At 55.5% G+C, this 20,502-nt stretch overlaps 1 protein-coding gene across 4 annotated transcripts in view; it reads right to left on the bottom strand.

Moving 5' to 3' along the window:
* FRMPD3 (FERM and PDZ domain containing 3) overlaps positions 1-20,502 on the bottom strand; it is a 55,824-nt gene that overhangs the window by 7,349 nt on the left and 27,973 nt on the right. Inside the window, exons 1-12 of one of the 4 annotated variants that reach the window (XM_027900723.1) lie at positions 18,944-19,103; positions 18,590-18,692; positions 18,177-18,222; positions 16,846-16,950; positions 15,701-15,808; positions 15,058-15,189; positions 14,508-14,627; positions 14,249-14,385; positions 13,876-13,999; positions 13,142-13,231; positions 12,056-12,235; positions 2,716-2,860 (exon numbers count right to left, since the gene is read on the bottom strand). In XM_027900723.1, coding sequence (XP_027756524.1) covers positions 2,716-2,860; positions 12,056-12,235; positions 13,142-13,231; positions 13,876-13,999; positions 14,249-14,385; positions 14,508-14,627; positions 15,058-15,189; positions 15,701-15,808; positions 16,846-16,950; positions 18,177-18,222; positions 18,590-18,692; positions 18,944-19,094 — 1,441 coding nt within the window. In that variant the 5' untranslated portion in view covers positions 19,095-19,103. Of the gene's footprint in view, positions 1-2,715; positions 2,861-12,055; positions 12,236-13,141; positions 13,232-13,875; positions 14,000-14,248; positions 14,386-14,507; positions 14,628-15,057; positions 15,190-15,700; positions 15,823-16,845; positions 16,951-18,176; positions 18,223-18,589; positions 18,735-18,943; positions 19,104-20,502 lie in introns of those variants that run through there. The other 3 variants (XM_027900726.1, XM_027900725.1, XM_027900724.1) reach the window with 3 other exon arrangements.

The following is a 20,502-nucleotide window of genomic DNA, read 5'->3' as shown; positions in this document are numbered from 1 at the left end:
CATCTCCCTGTGACAGCTTCCCCTTGCTCCCCTGGGCAAGGCAAGTGGCTGAAATACTGCTTGGCCACTGGTCCAGCCCTCAGGAGGGGGATCTGTCTGCATTGCAGGTTGAATTGTGCAGCTGTGCTGGGAACGGCTGCCAGGGGATGCAGGTTCTGTCTTACCAAGGATAAATTAAATCAAACAAATCCTAATTAAATTCATTAGCTCAACAAATTGGACAATTTGTCTCCCCACACGCACGTTTGTGTTATACTGCTCATCACCCGCAGTGCTAAAATCCCCAATCAACCCAAAATCTCTTTCATCTGCGGCCATGCCAGTGCTCAGAAACGCTGTGTGGGGGACATGTGGGCTGTGGCAGGGTGGCATGGGCTGAGGCAGAGGCTTTCCCAAACCCAGACACCTCCAATGGGTCATGCCCATGCCTCACTGGCTGCCCATGCCAGTTGCCTGTTGCTGAATGGGGCCAAACCCCTCAAATCCACAATCCAGCTGCTGGGTGATGGGGGTAAAAGTCCCAGACAAAGAGCTGAGAGAGCATTTCAGGGCAGAGAGCTGCTTGCCTGACAGTGGCTCCTGGTGGGAGTGGGGAAAAGAAGGGGCAGGGACACCAGAGAGCAAGGCTCTGGCATATGGCTCCGCAGGGAAATGCAGAGAGATGGATCTAACTGACAACACTGGGACAGCCTGTGCATTTCTAAAAACGTCTGCAGTTCAGCAGGAGGGTTTAATGGGCCTCAGGGAAGATGGATGTGCTCCTCTTGTAGGTAAAAGCATGGGCCAAGGCTTGATTTTACATTTAAGATTCTGGCACAGCCTGCCTGCAGCCTGGGAAGTCAACCGTCTGGGCTAACTTAATTCATCCCTTTGGGGCTTTCTTATCACTCCTGCAAGGATGTGCTAATGATCAGCAGTCCCTGCTCCCCGTGATCCACCCAGCTCCTGACAGCTCAGCCTGCAGCCCTTTTGAGACCAGACCTGTGAGCAGACTTTTCCCAATACACACTAAATTCACTCCTCCTGAAGGACGCCTGAGCGGCTGGGCTGAGTGTGCTGGGTCTGCAGGGAAACTGCTCCACTCCACTGGCCACAGAGGTTTTCACTGCACCTCTGAGGTCAGACCAGGCCACCCAGAGAGGGGCTGGCTCTGACCCATTGCTCCACTGCTGTCCCACCCAGACTGTGACTCCCCCTTACCCCCGGCAGAGTGGCATTGGCTTCTTGAGATTGTCGAGAAAAGGGCAAAATCTACGACCCTTTTTGGCATGGGGTTTGGACCATGCCCATGAAGGGAAATCTCCTCAAGAAAATATCCTGGCCATTGCCATCATTGCTGGAGCGTGGAAAAACACCACTTGCACCCTGTGAGTGCCACCAGCCTCTTTCCAAGCCCTTGGGTATGTTCTGGAATGCTCTCCCCACCCTCTGACTCCCCACAGCCATGTGCCCCATGTGTCCCAGTAGCCATATCAGGGTGACACGAGCCAGGGAAGGACCACTCTGATGATGGCCAGTTAAGCTGGAAACACCCTCTGCTTGTAGCAAAATGTGCCTAAATCTGTTCCCTTAGGGCACCCAGAGCAGGGAGCACAGTGACAGCTGTCAACCAGAGCCACAGGGGAAGAAGGAAAAGGAAACTGCTTATACTTACACCATCATCAACTGCCAGGCCTTTGCCTGGATTCACTGAGGTTGCTGCAGGTGCTTTCCTGATGCCTCTTGTGAGGGTGTCCTCCCACACGTGCTGAGTCTGTGTCCAGTGCCTTCCCCAATGGCACCACGTCCTCTCCCAAGGACCTTGCTTAATCTCTGCACTCCTCCCACCTCCCCAAGCCAGTGCCACCTTGGGGAGGGAGTTTTGACACTGTCAGCTAAATTAAAACCTTGTCTGAAGCTGCAGTGTCACTTGGGAGGTCTTGGGGCAACCTTCCACAGAGCGCTGGGTTGGTGTTTTGCCCACATTTTGTGTCTCCCCATACAAAACACATCTGATGGGAACACCTGCACAGAACAGCAGCACGTAGTTCTTGGTTGGCCCTCGTTTGAAATCACTCTCGAGAATCACTGATCTTTCCTGAGGGTGACTCACACCTGTAATCCATCCTCAGGGAACAGCACTGGTGCCTGTCAGGACAGAACCTCCTGCTGTGCCCAGACCAGCCTTCTGCTCCTTGCACCAGGCTGAAAAGCTGGGACACCAAAGCTGCCTTCCTGATTTGGGAAATCAGCAGAGCAGCCAGGCCTGCAGAGCTGCCCATGCACCCCAGACCCCCAGGATGGAGGCAGCAGGAACGCAGTCCAGTGAGCGTGTCCCCTCACCTGGAGCCGGGATGCCATCCAAGGAGCGTGTGCTGCATCCCTGCGGCAGCACGCTGGCTGTTCTGAGAGGATCCAGCACTCAGCTGGCAGCACTACAGCTCTGCTCAAACAGCACCTCCTGGATCTGCTCCAGGAGTTGCCAGAACAACACTCGCAGTGAGTGTTTACGGCTTGAGCTGACACCGCAAGTCAGAGCTTATCCAAAGGGAGGACTTGTGCCCCTTGCTTTCTGGTTAAAAGGGAGTCTGCTTGTTCCAGAGGTGAATGGGAGCAGAGGGGAGATGTCAGAGAAACCCTTCACCTTCCTAACGCTGCAGAGTCCTGTGTAGAGGGAGGAGAGGGAGGGGGAGGCTGGGGAAGGGGCTCGCACAGAAAGGGGAGGCTGAAACGTACCTGCCTTGATAATCTGGGGTGGGGGTGGCTGGCTGGGGGCCCTGGACAGGATCATCTTCTTGGAGTCCACCAGCAGACGGCAGTAGCCCGCGATGAGGCAGGCAAAGTTGGTGGCTTCAGGCCACTCCATCAGCAACACCAGCGGCTGGAAGGCAACAGAGGCAAATCCCGTGAGGACCACGAGGCTCAGCTGGCAGCGAGCAGAGCCCCACAGGGGCTGCACTGGGGCCTGGCACTGGTGTGATTGGTGAGCTGCTGGCACTTCCAGCACAGGAAAAAACCAGCCAGGTGCACGTCCTTGCTCCAGCCCACCCAACAAATGGCTGTGCACAAGAAAGCGTCTCGCTGCAGCTGTGATTCCTGCCTGCTGACTCCCCTAAGGAGGAGGGAAGAGCTGGAGCCCCACTGGGCACAGGCTGTGCATGGCAGAGCCCCCACACAACTGCCTTCTGACCATTTGTCTGCCTGTCGATGCTCTAAGCCTACCTGCAAGCACCAGTTTAACCTTGGGAGCTCAGGGATTTGGTTGGTGGAATCTCCAGCTGCCAGAACCCCTGTTCTGCTGCAGGCACCACATCTCCCCCCCATAAACTAAGACATCAGCTTCCAGCAAGATGCCAAAGGGGCCAAGCCCCATTACAGGCTCCCCCAGCTACCACTCCGAGCCTGTGGATCTTATTTAAATCTATCCCTTTGGAAAATTAAATTGGTGCTTGGGAGCAGATGGTGTCTTCTCTTTTAGGAGAGCGTTCGTTCGCATGCTAAAAAAGATCTTTGCTTTAAAGAGAAATAAAAATCAGACACGATCTGTGTGACACGGATCACCTCTTGGCACAGCCGAGCAGCAGACAGCTCAACTCCCTGACTCTCAGATTGTCCCAAGAAGGGGAGCTCTCCTGGGGAAGCTGTCGGGGTGGGATTCACTCTTACCCATCCAGTGAGGTCTCCTATGCACTGCTGGGACCCTGCACAGCTCAGTCGAGTGGTCCACGCTCGGCCTGAGCCCCCAGCACTGCTCAAGGCAGAGCCATGAGATGGAAAAAAATTGACAGTGACTTCAATAACGTTATGGCAAGGCAGGTCCTGCCCTCATCTACCCCTTACACAAAGCACCCCTACCCAAAGGACCTTTGTACAGGGCTTATCTGAGGCAGCTGGGGCATGTTTAGCTGCTGTGCCTCAGGCTGCCCATCCTGCCATGCCTGGTGTCTTGCACACTGACAGCCCTCCAGGACTCTGAGGAACTCATTTACCCCATTCAGGGCACACGAAGCCTGTTTTAAAAACCACTTAAGCCCACGCAGCGTGAAAAACATTAAAGCTATTTTGGTTTTCTTGTTTTATAACCACGGGAGGTTCCTGGTGCCCACTGGCCAGTTCTGTGCTCTGCTCAATATTTGCTTTTTTTAAGCCACCAAGTCAATTCTGGCAGAGGAGGAGCTGCCTTAGGCCAGCAGGTCACACTCTGGACCATCCAGTGCAATAAACTTGGGTGTGAAGCCATCAGCCCTGGGCAAAGCTGCATGTGATCCCCAAGCCATGCCAGCCCCTGGCAGGGGCAGATTTCTCCTTGGGCCAGGGTAAAAAAGTTCCCTCTTTGGCTGTTGTGCAGGAAGAGAAAGGAAAAGAAATAACTTGATGTGGAAGAGAAGCAGCCTGACAGGTGAATGTCCTCTGCCGAGAGGCTCTGCCTCTGCCCACTTGACAAAGCTCTCTCTGCATCTTGGAAAATAAACCTGAGATGACACAGATCCAAGGGGAAGTATCAAGACAGACAGAGAGAGTAGTGAAGAGATTCTCCACATAGCTTGAAGGAGGCAGGCGTGCAGCGGTGAGGGGGGTGACACCTCCTAGCCCAGCGCCAATTTTGACATAAGTGATGAAAGGAAACCATGTGTTCCAGTTCTGTGTCTGAAGCATCCTTAAAAAAAGTGTCTTGGCTAAGCTTTCTCGTTTTTTTTCAAGCCATCTGTTGAATGAAGAGATATTTGTGCATTTTGCCCCCTCTGTTTTGTGGCAGCCGATGGTTGGAGTGAAACAGCTGCTGTGACCTCCCTACCAGGTGTCCCAGCAGGTCCAGCCTCCAGAACAGCTTCCAGCAATCAGTGCTTGGCATGCTGGGGTTAACTGTGGCACTCTGCTCTGAAAAAAAGAGGAATCCTAATACTGATTAACATTACAGCTTAGAATGGGGTCTTAGAAATGATTACTCTCACATCTTGACAAGGAAGCTGCGTGAAAGTTCTTCTCTAATTGTCGAGCGTTCAAATATTGTTATTAGGGATGAAATCACTTAAGCTGCGGCACTCTGGTGATCTCCACCTGGCCTGGGAGCCCACACTGCCAGGGCTCTGTGTCCTGCTGATGGATTATGGGCTGTTCACAAAGACACTGAACGTGAGCAAAGCTGTTTCAGTCAGGCTGTGCATCTCCCCTGGCCTTGGCAGCTTCTCTGCTCCTCTGGCCATGAGTCTTTGCCACGTGGGGTTACAAGATGGAATCTCTCCCTTCCTCTCACCCAGGTGGTTTTGCTGAGATTACAACAGCTCGGCTGCCTTTGAGACGTCCACCCTCCTGCCACATCCCCCTGAAAGTGGCCAGCAGATCTGAGAGTGATTTATGGGGTCAAGAGGCAAAACCACAACGTGATCTCAGCAGCCTTGTTTCACTGGGAAGTCAGGCCGCAAAGAGGAGGTATCAGGGATGGCAGCTAATGGAGATGTTATTTTTAGGCATCAGCAACCTTGGTCACCCTGCTCCACGCAGGAAAAGCAAATGAGACCGTGCAGAGACAGCCAGGCACAGGAGAGCTGAGCAAACATTGACTCTGTGAACAGGTGCACGAAAAATTTCCAACTGATGGTGCTAATGCAACACCCCTGTGTCTCCCTGCAATTGTTTCAACTTGCTGCTCAATCTCAACCAAACCTGACAAAAAGGCAGCAACCTGGAAGGGCATGAATCTTCATAAGTTTTCTAAACCCAGTGGTGCAGCAGAGCAGAGAGACTTCTGTGAGCAGCAGGAGCCAAACCAGTGCCATTCCTCTAAGACCCTGCTCCCTGCCCTGTCAGCACTGATTCAGGTTCCCAGTGGGATGCCCAGGAAAAGGTTCATCTCTGACCTGTAATATGCCAACATGTACAGAAGGTAATTTTAAAGACAATGGTCTTTCTACACCTAAATGTACAATACCAGCCCGAAATTATTGGTGTTTTGGTCTTTCACTCATAATGGTTTTCTAGATTTTCTAGGCCTTGTGAGGAAAGGACACTTTTTCTCTCCAAGTTTGCTGCTCGGCAACCAGTCACTCTGGAAAGTAAAACAAAATACATTTATACTGGATGGAAGAGATAACTTTTGCATTAGCTTATTAATGATATAGTGCTTTTTCTATTATGCCTTAACTTTAAATCAAATCTCAGTGTCCTTCTGGAGGGTATTCTCTTGTTCAGATGAAGGTGAAGGTTTCATAGAAGGATATCTGAAGGAAATTTTATGTCCAGGATTTTAATAATACTCATATTTAAATTAATTTATGACCTATGCAGGAAAATCTATGCATATGATAGCCCTTAAGCTTATGTGCATTTCCTTTTAATCTCCCCCCTCTTTATCATGTACTCTGGGTCTTACCCTGCATTCTTTAGTGCAGTGCAGTAGAAAGATGGGAGATGAATTTACATAATTTATGTTCCCTGGTTTATTTGAGGTGCACTGCCAAGTTTATATAATACAGGCACCTGGGCCTAACGAGACAGCAGTCGATTTTTCACTTCTACATTGACCTTTCCTTGTCTCCCCTTAAGCATTATTAACTCAGCTCCATCAATACCAGGCTGCTTGTGATTAGGACCACAATTTCCCACCTGTTGATCAATGCCTTGCTTTGCAGCAGACCCGCAGGTCTCTCCTTCCTTGGGGTTCAAGAAGCCACCACCTCTGCCAGGTGAACAACCTCCTTGTGCCTTGCAGTGCTACAAAACTGGATGGAGAGGTACCTCTAGACACTGCAAGCTTGCGGGGGTCTCCTCCTCTCCGCTTCAGTGCTGCTGCCACGTCCCCTCTCCACGCTGCTGTGACGTGGGAAGCTTCAGGACACCTTCCCATCATTGCTGCAGCTGCCACCCTGGCTGGCTTTCATCTTCCCCCTGGCTACTCAAAAGGCTCGGGGGGATTTCTAACAAGTAGAGCCTGCTGGTGCTTTTTGGCACCCCCCACACTTCCCATCTGCTGAAGGCAGTTCTCAGGCCTCCCCAGGCTGCAGCACACCCAGGCTCCCTTCACGCCCACTGGGTGCCCGAGGGCTGCTTGTTTGCTTGAGGAGTTTTTAATTTCTTTTTTCTTTTTTTTCTTTTTTAAAAAAAAAAAAAAGTGAACAAATCAAATTTGGCTTTGTGGGCTTGGAAACTCATCCTCTCCACGCGTTGTCTGACTCTTGTGTTTCTGGCTGGCTCCTGTCCTGGGTGCCCGCAGGCAGCGCTTTGGGTGGCACCGGGGCTGGCACCGCACACCGGGACGTGCTTTGCTCTACATCCCACTGCTTTGCTCTACATCCCACCACCTTGTTTCACATCCCACTGCTTTGCTCTACATCCCACTGCGAGCAGGAATCTGCGCCCGCCCCTCCCACCCCAGGTACTGTGCCAAAGGAAATCTCGACCCCTCCCGCTCTCCCACGAGGTGACAGTGTCTCAGCTCGGCTTCATGCAAATGAAGATGAATCCAGCGTAAGGAACCAGAGCCTCCAGGTCCATCGTCACTCCAAAGCCTTGCTCTTCATGGAAAAATCCGATAGGCTTGAGTCACTTTTTGCATGGGCAGGAGTAACGTTGGCCTCGCCTGCCCTTGTCAGTAGGATGGGGCTCCCCACAATTTTCAGGCCACAATCTGGCAAATACACAGAGGGCACTGGCCTGGGCACCCATGGCATGTCCCTGCCACGCTCAGTTGAGGGAGCACCACTGGGTGTGGGGCTGGCTTCAGCAGGGAGGGCTCGGAGGGGTCACCATCACATCTGCAGTGCGAGGAAGGGGCTCCTTGGCTCCTTCCAGGGGGGGAGGGAAAGGCTGAACCCCAGCTGTGCATGGTATTTGTTTTCATGGCAGGCTGCAAGCACGCCGGGGGCCCCTGGGACACTGAGATCAATACCCAGATTCTGGGCACAGCAGCAGCCAGGGACCTTTGTGAATTAATTTTGCCTTTGTTTTCCTCTGTCAAGTCTTGATCTCGGTTTAAGTACCAGCTGGCTGCAGGCTCTGCTGGAGACCGAAGTGAATTACCCCAATGCCTTTGATTGAATTATGCCTGTCCAGCAGCCACACACCCTGTGCTCCTGCCCCACAGCCTGGCACAGGGACAGGGTACAGCCTGGGACAGCTCCTCTGTTAAGCTGCAGACACCTGTCCGGGGCTCAGGTGATCCGGCTGTCCCCCAAACATTCTTCCTTCATTCTCATTCAGAGTGCTTCAGCAGCCTTTTTTCCAAAGTCAAGACTGCTAATAAGAAAAAGCCCAGCGGTGTGTAACTGTGTAAATCAGAAAGCAGAAATGTTCCCTTGGAAAAGGCATTTCAGTAAAAAACAAATCTTCTGTTTCTGCAGGAGCTGTGGAGCCGCACAGCCAGGGGAGCCTGGAGCTGAGGCAGCTCTCTCCCCACTCCTTCTGCACTGGGGAGCCTGGGTGAGCGTGGTGGGCAGTCATCCACCCCTCTGTGCCCCACCAGGGCTGCTGGGCTTGTCCAGGTGCCAGGCAGGAGATGCTGACACTGTCCTTCCTGGGATACTGGGAGGCAGAAGAGGACGTGGCAGTGCTGCACTGGGGAGGAGAGGAGATGCATGCCCAAAGCCCAGTTCTGAGCTGGATCATAAGCACTGGCCACTCAAATGCTGGTCCCAGCACTGCCAGGCAGCAGGAGGGAGATGCAGGGCCCTCTGAGCCCCGCACAGTTCCCCCTGCACAAGCTGCACTTAATGCATAAAAATCACAGGAGACACCATGTGCCACCTCCCTACCCCCAGCAAACCTACGAGCCTCAGAATCAATGCCTGACCACCAGCAAAGTCCACAGTGCAGCAGGAAGAAAGGAGAAGCAACAGCCACAGCAGAGAGGAGACTGCCAGATGGGAATGACCATGAAATCCTGCAAAACAGCTGCACCACTCAGCACAGCTCGGGGAGTGCTGTCCTGCCCCCAGCCGTGGGCTGAGAACTTTCTCAGCATTCCCAAGCGAACCTGCCTTGCTCATTTGTGACTGTTGAGATGAAACTTGCTCCTGTCCTACCCAGCAGCTCTCACAGACCTTGCAGGGAACAAAAATCCTTCTTGGAACCAGGAGCAGAGGCCTGGAGGCTTTTGTTCCTCTGCTCCTCTATGAGGGGTCCTGTCAGCATTTGCCCCCTCCTTGCCGCACTTGCAGTGGCAAAAAGCTAAAGAAGGCAAAGCAGAGGTACCAGCCCTGGGTTTGTATCCAAAATGTGCTGTTTTTAAAAAGAAACTGAAGCCCAGGATGGAAAAGCTCCAAAACAAACCAATTAACTACCTAGTGAATAATTCATAAGACAAACACCATTTCTTTTGCTCCTGAAATAAATGCAAATGGTTTACGATCTCCTCAAGATCCAACAAGCCTGCTTGTTACCTGAAAATCTCCCCCAGCTCTTTCCTGGCAGGTGAGTCTGGGCCGTGGTGGCAGGCCAGAGGGGGATAAGGACTGGCTGGTTCAGTCAGGGTGTTCGGAACTTCATGGATGCTCCATGACCTGACCCCTTTCTTTAACCCATCATTTTAACTGCCCTGAGAAATTCAAGATGGCCTTTCTGCACAAACCCCTGAACCATCACTGACCATCTGTGTTTCCACCTCGCAGCAGCACCAGGCACAACGGCCCAGGGGGACACCCCGTCCTGCACTGCAATCCACGGGGCTCCAACAGGCTCCCAAGGGTGATGTGGATCTGACGGGTCCCCAGAGCACTCAGGACACTCCTTTGAGCACAATCCTCTAATGGTTTGCAGCCAGAAACAGATTTATTTGCAATCAGGGGCTTTAGCCGGCGACACGTTCAGTGCAACAGAATAATTGCAGAAAGCAGATTAAGCACTGCGAGGTAATGATCTTTTTTTGCCTGCTTTTCTTAGCCTGCCTCATCCATCGCTGTCCTGAGCAGGATTAGCATATGCCTCATCTTGGAGCAGACATTCTGGCTTTAAATCCCAGCCCTTTGGATAAGGGCTAAATGAAGACAGATAACAGCAGCCTCAGTGCTGGCAGGGTGCTGCTGAGCCTGCTGTGATCCACAAGTGGGGTGCTCGCTCCACTCCAGGCAGGCAGAGGGGCTTTTGGTGGCTGTAAGCAGCTGCCTGGAATTTCTCACGGAGATAAAGCCACTGTGCTTGGGGGAAGGATGTGAGCTGGCTTTTCTCCAGCCTCTGGGGTGGGGGCTGGATAGAGAGGACACAGGAGAAAGTCTTCTCCTCCAGCGGGAAAGGGCTGGTAGTGGTACAGAGTTGATTGGTGCTGCAGAGCACGGCTGAGGGGAGCAGCACAGCGGGATCTGTGGACAGGCTGTGTGGGAATTGCCACCTAATTCACAGCAGATGGACTCCAGCATCACCTAAGCCTCCAGCACATCTGTCACTCCTGGGGCCAGGCTGTGCCAGAGGGGGGGACACACTGCCCTCTCCCACACCAGGGAGGGGACAGCAGCACCCCACCATGATCCCACTGGAGCCAGAGCCAGTGCCACACATCTCCCTGCCCGGCTCTGGCAGATGTTGGAGCAGCCACAGAGCTGCATGACAGCAGGGAGCGCTCACAGGGAGCCACCAGCAGCCACGGGGTTGTGACCAGCCTATTACTGATGCATTAATATGGTGATTTTATACACACAGATCCCAAGGGTGCAGGCACCAGGAGGAACCAGCAGGGTTACTCATGGTGCAGAGGATGTCCCTTGGTTATTCCCGCTCTGTAAACAGTAAGGAGGAGACCAGTGAGCATCTGCACAGTCCAGGCAGCTGGAGGGGCTGGGCAAGGAGGGTTTCCACCTGCCCAGGCTGCAGTAGGGGAGGCTGAGGGTTTTGAAGGGTTTGGGCAGCCACAGCAGGACACCAGGACTTAAACTGGGCAACAACTGACCTCAGTGGGATGCAGAAGAGGGAATGTTACAGATATTACAGTTGACCAAATACCCACTGAGTTATGAATGCAAAAAAAGGGCTTCTTCGATGAGGCCGTTGGAGGGGAAAACTGAAGCAGAGGGGAGGAGGATTAAATGTGGCTCTGGCAGAGGCTGCTGGGGTATTACTGCAGTTCAGCAGACCTGCTGGACCAGGCACAGTGGCAGCAGGAAAACAGATGTGGAGGAATTAATGAGCCTGGTGGGAAAAAACACTAAAATCCACCAGGACAGAAGGCAGCAGGAGAATCCTAAACAAATCCACCATGATTACATCTGCAAGACTACAACTGCCCACAGAGCCCACTCCTTGGTGTGCATTCCTTCCTGAGCCCTGTGTTTTGTCATCCTCCATCTCCTGCTAGTTGTTGTGTGGTGCACTGCTGGTCCTGGTAGTCAATCCCCATGGTCAGGCCCTGCCACCCCTCTTCACCCCTCGTGGGTGCCAAACCCTTCAGAAAAACTGTCAGCAATACAGCAAGAGCTTTGTCTGCTTCTTTGGAGCGCGGTCCAGCAGCCACAAGATCCTAAGGATCTTCCACTGGCCTTTGCTCAGGTTTTTAGCAAGCTGGGACGTGTCCCCAGCAGACTCAAAGGCAGATAACCTTGTGCCTGCCCCCATTATCCTCCCCTGGCAGTTGGCAAGATAGCTGGGGGAGCCTGCTGGACCAGGGACACAGTGATTTCTTTTCATACTCTGAGCCTGACACCCATGGCCCCCATAATTTCCAGTTCCTTCAGCAGTCCTGCAGGGCTCAACAAGTTCCACCAGTGCTGTTAAAACAGAAACCCTCCCAGTCCCCTCCAGTACCTGCACCCAGCCCAGGTATGGCCGTGTACTGCTCCTCTCCAGCCCTGGGCTGTCCTGCCTCCAGAGGATCCTGCTCAAACCATGGGGCAGGTGTTTGGGTCATGGCCACAGCACCACCATCCCTCTGGCCCTCGGCACCAGTCCCTGCCCACGTGGCACAAGGAGTCAGACTGGCAGGGGAGGTGTGACTGCAGCGTGGAAGGGGCTTTGGAGCCTCTAAAAATCCCCCAAGGAGACGCTCCAACACGCACCTCTGACCCGAATCCCCCCAAAGGCTGGCCCCAGACCCCCAGTCTCACACTGCACACTGGCCCCTCTCCCCGGTGCCTGCCTCCACGGCACCCGTGCCTACCTTGGCATCCAGGATGCTTGTCTCCACCCGGGCCACCCCCTGGTTCTCCCTGAACAGCTGGATCTTGCTGACCTTGCTGAACTCGGACAGCACCGTGGTAAGGTTGGTCTTCAGGTCGATGACGTGGCTGATGCCGTGCCGGGGTCCCACCAGCAGGGTGGTGGCTGGCTGCTTCTCATCCTGGGGGCACGTGGGGAAAGACACACAGACAGACAGACAGACAGACAGGGGTGAGTCAATGCACCCTGGGGCTGGACAGGCTGTGCATGGCCCTCTCCAAGGAGCCAAGCCTCAGTGCTGGCATCTTGGTCAGGTCCCGATGGCCTTTGCAGAGCAACAGCAGGTGAAGCTGCTGCCGTGAACCTGCCTCCCTGAGCCCCTGTGCAGGGCTGGGAACGGCGTGCAGGATGCCAAATAAAGCTCTGAACTGGCTGTCCACATGAAATATTCAGGCTCACCGGTGTCACTACACAAAAGTAAGAGCGTGTTACAAATCTGCCTGGTCTGACATTGCCTCTGAGACAAGGAGGCAAAGGAGGGAGTGAAGGTATTTCAGGCAATAAGAAAGACCAAAGCCTTGGATATAGGGATCTTTCCTGCTCTGGTCTAGAAGGATGCTTCAAGCCAAACATGGAGGAGAAGAGGAGCTAGGCAGAGCAGCGCAGAAGAGAATAAGAAAATGCTTTGTACTCCTTACATGTAGTTCAACTCATAGGAGGGCTGAGAGTCATTGCTGTGGTGTCAGAGATGGGAGAAAAAGGGCAAAGCACCCACATCAGATGCTGCCAGGGCACGATCAAGTTACAAACATGTCTGAAACTACTCCAGCTTCACTGAGCAGGTCATCTCGTTGCCCATCAGGGTGGCAAGAACAGAATTGACCCTGACCCTGCGGAGCTGAAGATCCAACCTATTGACAGCAGAGGCTCTGAAGGCTTTACTGGGTGGGCTTGGACCTTGTCAGGGGAGAGCAAGAGACTGAGGGAAGTAATTTCTGGGGGGAACCACAGCTCCTCTGGCTCTCCCCTCCAGCACACACTCGGAGCCACTGCCAGGCCCTTCGCAGCCCACCCCGAATTACCGTACCAGCCCCACTGTGTTGAAGAGGACCCCAGCGAAGGTCGGCAGCTCGTTCAGGATCCTCAGGTACTGCAGCTTTGCCTGGGCCGTGGAGACCTGACAAAACACATCACAAAGATGATAACCATGAGCACAAAGGGGAGGAAACGCAAGAGGCTGGTGCAGACTTGGGAGGGGTCTCCAGCAGGAATGGACAGGAAGTTGCCAGGCAGCTCCAGGCACGGGCTGTGCCAGCAGAAGTTTGAGAAATGGGGATGGGGGGGTCTCCACTCCTCTGCCATCCTGGGCAGGTGCTAGGAGCTAACTCAGAGGTGAGGCACAGCCAGGAAGGAGCCCCAGTGCTTGATGTATAATATGTATCTGATGGGGGATATATACCCCCCTCCCCAGGGAGCTCTGAAGGCTGCAGGGACCAAGGCAGTGGCTCAGCAGCCACCTCCAGAGCTTTCCAAGCCCAGAAGCAGAGATAACAATAAACTGATCTGTGCCACCTCAGCCAAGCTGAGAGCTGGATCTCAGCTTATCTCACTCCTGAACCTCACTGCACTCCCTGAAATCCAGATCAGCTTTTGGAAGTGGATTCAGGAGAGTGTCTATCTGGCTGTCTCCCTAGCATTTATCTCACATCCAAGGGGACTTAAAAACAGGAGCCCCCAAGCAGCTGGGGACAGCAGGCTGGGGTGGAGGGCAGGCTGACACCCCAGCAGCCCTGAAGCAGGACCAGTTTGTGCTGGGCTCACCTTGGTGCCGCCAGGCTGGTGCTGGTGGGCTTTGAGCTGCTGCGAGAGGGATTTCCGGAGGCTCTTCTCTTTGATGAGCTGCAGGAGCGAGGGGGGCAGGAAGGGCTCCAGGCCCCACTCCTTCCTGTGGGGAGAGAAGCCTGCATGAGATGCTAGGCCAGAGACACTTGCTGATGGGCAGAGAGGGACAGAAACCAGGGATGCTGTCCCAGAGCATCCTCTTGCCGTCAGAGGGAGCCGGAGCCACACCAGCACTTCCTTGGTGTCACGGCCAGGGCAGCAGCAGCCCCCAGTCTGGGTCCCCGGGGGGATGGGACCCCAGGCTGGTGCCAAGCTACCCCCCCCGAAGATGGGGACAGGGAGCAGGACTCACTCCACATTCTTGAGAGAGACCTTCTGGCTGGGGCGGGTGGCTGAGACGGTGATGTAGATGTGGAGGGCAGCCAGCCCCAGCAGCATCTCTGGCTTGGGGTCGGTGCCGAAGCGCTCTCTGATCACATCGTTGCGGCTCTGCGGGAGGGGGGAGAGGCATCCTCAGATAAACACAGGGACAGGCATGTTGTGCCACCTGAGAGATGCCTCCACAGGCCCAGTTCAGCAGATGTTTGCGCCATCAGCTCCCAGTCCCCTACCTGGATGTACAGGTACTCGAATGCTGCAGGGTCCCGGCGCAGCAGCTCCACCGGGTCCTTGGGGAAGAAGCTCACACGGAAGAGGCATCTCATGCCATGGTAGTGTGTCCTCTGCACAACCTGTGGCAGGAGCAGAGGGCAGCGGTGAGCCCAGGAACTGTATATTTGCCTGTAGGGCAGGAGAGCCCCTTCTCCTCTCTTTTGGGGTGATACCCCATTTCTCTACTCCGTGCACCACCTCATCCTTTCATCCCGGGAACAGCCCAGCCTTCCTTGGTGTGGCAGCTTTGCCTGGTGCTGCAGGGGTTTATGCCACATTTCCTCCATGATCCCCCCATTTTATCCCTGGCCCTGTGCAGTGCCAGCTTCCTGGCTCTCCTGGGCAGGTCAGGGATGTTCATGAATGGTGTTTGCGGCTCCCCCAGCTGGAACACAGAGCATCTCCACGTTGCTGTCACTGTTAGATGGGTAAAACCCTGTCTCCCTCCCTCTCTGTGTCCCAGCCCCTTCCCATGGCCATCCCAACACCCTCCCACACCCAGCAGCTTACGTGGGCCAGTGGCTGCTTGTCCTGGAGCAGCAGGAAGCGGTGGCTCTGCTCCGGGCTGGAATACTCCAGGACCAGGGCAAAGTGCTCGATGTGCCTCAGCGACAGGCGGTCCTGCAGCGTCACCATCACGTCCTGCAAACACCACGGGCATCCCTGGGTGCGAGGCACCGGCTGCTTCCCAGGCTGGGAGCTGGCACCCCAGTGAGAGCCCAGCCCCTCCCTGGCGACGGGGGTCATGCTGGTGAAGAAGGATGAGGCCCAGCAGCGCCGAGAGGGGCTGTGGGTGACCAGTGGCCAGATCCCCAGCACCTCAGGTAACACTTTGGTGGCGCTGAAGGGGTCTGCAGGGAGCTGGCAGGGGGACTCGCAGGAGCATCCACCCCGGCTGCAGAGCAGGCTCAAGGCAAGGAGGGAAGTCAGGAGAGGGAGAAAGAGAGCACAATCCCATCCCTGCCAGCTGCAAAGCGTGTCGCCTGGGGAGGCAGACGGGCTATCCATCACGCCAGAGCAGCTCCCAGCCAGCCAAGTGCTGCAGCGGCGCTGGGGCACGGAAGCAGCAGACGAGGAAAAATGAAATTGGGCGGGTGGGAGGAGAGAAGCGCCGGCGGTGCCGCGGGGAGGGGGGGGAAGCGGAGGGGCTCACCTTCACAGTGGTTCGGCCGTCGAACGTGAAGGATTTGATCTGCCCGTTCTCCAGGAAAACCTTCAGCACGTTGGGAATGAGGAGGAGAGCTTCTTTCTTCAACATGTCCTGGCATGTGGGGCCGGCAAAGGGGGAGGCGAGGAGGATGGCGGGGGTGGGGGGGAGGGCACGGAGAGGCAGAGGGAAGATGCGGAGAGAGAAGTGAGTGTCAGTGATGGAGCGGTCGTGGCATCCTCCACTGCTCTGGGCTCTTGCACTAAGAGGCACATTTCCCCTGGAAAGCCAGCGCTCTGCTGAGCTGTTGAGAAGAGCAGAGCTGAAGCAATTCGGAGCTGCCTGACAGATTCACCCAGCCAGCTCCCAGCAGCTGCACTGGGAACGGAGCATCCCACTCTGTCCAGCACATGCCAGTGCCCATGCCTGGCAGCCTGTCCTGCTCCCCTGGCGATGGCCAGGGTGGCTCAGAGCCTGTCCCCCTCTCCTGACCCTTACCCCAAGCCTAGCCCCCCTCAACCCTGCCCATCCCCTCTGCAGGAAGTTGGGAGAAGGCTGGTTTTATTTAGTGAGAAGCATTTCAATCAGATAATTACCTAATTGATTTTGCTTAAAAATAGAATTTGCTAGAAGCGCTTTACAGGGTTTTTTCCCCCGGTTTTATTTTGGGGCTATTTTTTTTTTGTATGCTCATTAATAAAACCTTTCTGATGAAGAGATAAAGGCACTGGGCTGGAACACTGCAGCCTCCATGGCCATGCAGCAATGCCCTTGTGACTGCCCCACACACAGGCAGTCCTGTGAACCTTCTGGCATCAGGCTGGAAGCCACAGACCTTCCTTAAGGTAGGCACTGGTACTGCCTGGATGCCTCCCTTGGGTGCCCATGGAGACTCAGATGGGAACAAGGTTTCTAAGGCAAATTTTTGGGGCTCCATCCCACAGAGGGATAGGGGTTGTCCCCCCAGCACTGACCCAACATGTTGATTGCGCCCAAAGGCATCTTCCCTGTGGGGCTACCCAGGGCAGATGGCAGAGCCCAAACTGGGAGAGGAGCCCTGTGCCCCCAGACACCTCACACCCCACACCCCACAGCCCTGGGGACACCTCAAGGGGGTGGTGACACACAGAGGAAGGCAGGGCAGGACTTACTGGGTCTGTCTCGCCGACTGTCACCTGCTCTGAAAATCGGACTTTGGCCGGGTTGGACCTGAGCTTCGCCTTCTTGGCTGCGCTGATGAAAGCAGATTTGGGAGACTGGAAAGAGAGCACTGGGTAAATCCCCTGCCTGCCCTCGGAGCTGTGGCACCTCTGCCTGACTTTGGAACCGAGGTATGGGGAAAGCCAGACACACAGCCCAGAGGAAACCCCTCTGAAGCCATCGTGATGATGGGGAGTGGGCAGCAAACCATGAAATGGGGAGTGGAAAGCAAGTTCCCTTTGTTGTGGTTTTATGGTGCTGCAGGCAGGGCCAGAATGATGAGCAGCAGCCCCTAAAGTCACACCAGCAGCCTCAGCACGATGGGGGAGGCTGCACCCCCAGCGAGCTCACGTGTCCAGCACCCCTTGTGCAGGCTGATCTCTGGCAGATGCCAGCCAGGTCTTGCTTGGAAGCACCAGCACTGGTTTGGATGGGAGAGATAAACCCCTTGGATGTGGGTCTGCAGCCACAGGGAGATGGGATAATGTGGGACCCTGGGCATCCATGCAGGACATTCTGGTGGCAGTGCTGAGGAGCCTCTGCCTGCACATGCTCTGGCATGGAGACTCGTGCCACAGTGCTGATGGTGCCAGCATCAGCTGAGCAGCCTGTCCTGGCAGGTGGCCATCCAGGGCCAGGAGGAAAAGAGCTTTTTTGGAGCCTGGCACACACCCCTGCTCCCCACAGAGCCGTGCTGGGTGGTGGCATCTTCCCAGAGAAGAGGGGAGCACAGGGGAGCTCTGCACTTATCTCCTTCCCCGACATCAAAGGGCTCAGTGAAGCAGAAATGCTGCCCTGCCACCACTGCCACTGGCAGGACGGTCCTGTCTGCTCCAGCAGCACAGGTGCTGAGCCCCAGTGCACCATCACCACTGGTGCCAGCACTACCACCAGCCACGCTGCAGTCTGGCACTCCCAGCTCCCCAGGGACAACCCCTCCCTGCCACCTCTGGCGTGCTGATGGGTCACTTCATCAGACACATGGGATGTCCTCAGCAAACCCCATGGGTATGGGTGTATTTTTCCTCCCTCCCTCCTGCGAGGAGGCAGTGACAAGGACAGGGAGATGGCTGCATGCCCACGCTGACCCCAAGGGGCTGCGGCAGCTCTCAGACCCCAAACCTTGGAAGGGCCTTGGGGTGGTGGGACACTGGTCCAACAAGTCAGTTGAGCTGCCTGAGTGGTCTCCTGGGGTCTCCAGGGACCCCACATCAGTCTCCAAAAGGGCTTTTAACCCTTGTCCTGGCTCCCCTGGAGCTGGCCACGGCCTCGCCTGTCTCACCTGGTGGGTGTGCAGGACCGTGAGGATGATGAAGTCCTTGGCCTTCCTGTGACAGAAAGGAGAAAGGAAGGTGGGTGGGACCTTATGGTGATGACGTCAACATGTGCATTTGGCTACTGAGAGCACATCCCACCCTTCCCAGCCCAGTGGCAGCCAGGACCTTTGTGGGTTCCTTGGGGTGCTTGATAATATGGCTGTGGATGCTTTCCCAGTGCTGCCCACTCCTTGGCCAGCTGGGAACAGGTATGGCACTTGCTCCAAGGTACTACCCTGCTCAGGCTGAGGCTTCCCCACCCCAGCAGTGACCATCAGTGGCACTGGTGTGCATCAACACCCCAAGGCTTTGGTAGGGGCACAGCAGACTGGCATGAGCCCCCTCCCCGGAGGGGATGAGGGACAAGTGTTGTCCTCACCTGACAAGCTCGATGAATCTCTCTCTGGGGGCTTCACTCACATCCTCATCGTTGATGGCCAAGATCTGGTCTCCTGGCAGGAGTTTATCCTCAGAGGGGCCGCCTGCCAGGAGAGAGGGTCAGGGCCAACCCAGGCATCCCGGAGCTGCGGGGTGGAGGGGAAGCAGGAGCGTCCCATGCATCCCCAAAGCATTTGCCCCTGTGGGTATGTGGCTGTGGAGCACACCCTGCAGGCCCACAGGAGGGCACAGGAGGGGACAGGAGCCCAGGGAGGGGTCCCACCAGGGAAAGATGCCACTGTGCTTCCCGGCACGCCGTGTCCGTGCCTGGGGACCACCCCCACCCCCTGCCTACCTGCTGCCACCGACCGCACCACCACCGGCCTCTCGCTGCCAGCCACGAAGCCGAATCCGTAGAGGGGGTGGCGCTGGACCGTCACCTGTCGGAGCGTGTCCGAAGGCAGCTGCCCACATTCCATATCATCGCCACCGCGCTCCTCCGGCATCACATGGCTGCGCTGCGGGGCGGAGGGACAGGCTGTCACACACCCCGCCACAGCGGCCCTCCCCGCTCCCACCGAGCCCCCTGCGACCTGCAGGGCAGCCCCTGCCAGCACCACCAGTCCCAGCAGCTTCCTGGGACGTCCACAGCCCTCCCCTGCAGAGTGGCACTGCTCAGTGCCTGTCCTTGCCAACAGCGCCAGCAGTGCGGGCACGGGGACTTTCGTGGAGATGTCCTCCAAGGGTAAATCATACCACCTGCTCCCAGCATCTCACTGTCTAACCCCTGCTTCAGCATTTCACTTCATTGGATGGAAGACCTGTGTGGGATAAACTACTGGTGGTGTGGCTGTGGACATTCCCTGAGGGATGGCACTGCTGTGAGGTTCAGACGGGACAGTGGCCCTGGCACAACAACTGCCGCTCTGCTGAGGTTTAAGAGCAAACTCAAGTGTTGGCTTTTTCATGCTGTGTAACACGGCTGTACCATATTAGAGATAAATGGAAACAAGTTCAGCCAGTCTAAAAACTGGGATTAAGGCAGGCTCAGCCACGGCACTTCCAACCCAGTCTCCACCACCAGCCCAGGGACTCCTCAAAGCACTGACAACCTGAGCACCCATCCCAGAGCAAGGTCACGTCAAACCTGCCCTTGGCATGCCGGAGCAATGCCAGCCGTGGCTCCAGGCTGCTCAGCAGGGCTGTGAGCTTGAGATGAGGGAGCAATCCCAGCGCCATCAGGGTGGCCAAGGAGCACAGCACAGATGGCAAAAGGCACAGCCACAGCCAGAAAACCGAAGTGACGAACGCGCCGCTGTTTCTGTGCTGCTCATTGACTGATCCCGTCCAGACTATTTAGTCTATTTCAAAAAGATCCTTCCCGGCCTCTTGACAGCACTCCAGTTGTTTCACCTCTTATCAGTTTAGAATTTGAGGCATCATCCATCTCATGCTATCTCGTCTGCATTTCTGACGCCCCCCCACCCGCTCCCAGCGCCGCATGTTGGCTCCACCGCAGAGCCAAGGGGGGCGGCTCGAGGGGCTGGAAGGGGATGGGAGATTCTGGCAGCTCCACACCAGCACACACTGCTTTGGGCTCGAGCACATCACTGCCAGCAAAGACAGCCCTGTGCCCAGCCTGATCCCCCCAGTGACTGTCTTAGTTTAACAAGATTACAACCTTGAAATTAGGAAGAAACAGATTGGGGGGGGGGGGGGGGGGGGGGGGGGATGACGACACCGGGAAAAAATTCCAACATCTTTTTTTCAAACCTATGACAGTGACCTACCCAAAATCTTGTAAGGGAGCAGAGCCATGTGTCCCATGGGAGCCAAGGAGAGCTCTGAGCACCAGGTGCCTCTGCCCAGGGTCAGGGATACAGCGCTGGCCATGGGTGAGCTGTGCTCTGTGGC

Source organism: Empidonax traillii, unplaced genomic scaffold (genome assembly GCF_003031625.1).
Source record: "Empidonax traillii isolate 1590-97213 ecotype Southwest subspecies unplaced genomic scaffold, ASM303162v1 scaffold746:size489142, whole genome shotgun sequence".
NCBI classification, from domain to species: domain Eukaryota; kingdom Metazoa; phylum Chordata; class Aves; order Passeriformes; family Tyrannidae; genus Empidonax; species Empidonax traillii.
Note: the sequence above shows the minus strand (reverse complement) of the source record. Positions and strands in the feature narration are given on the sequence as shown.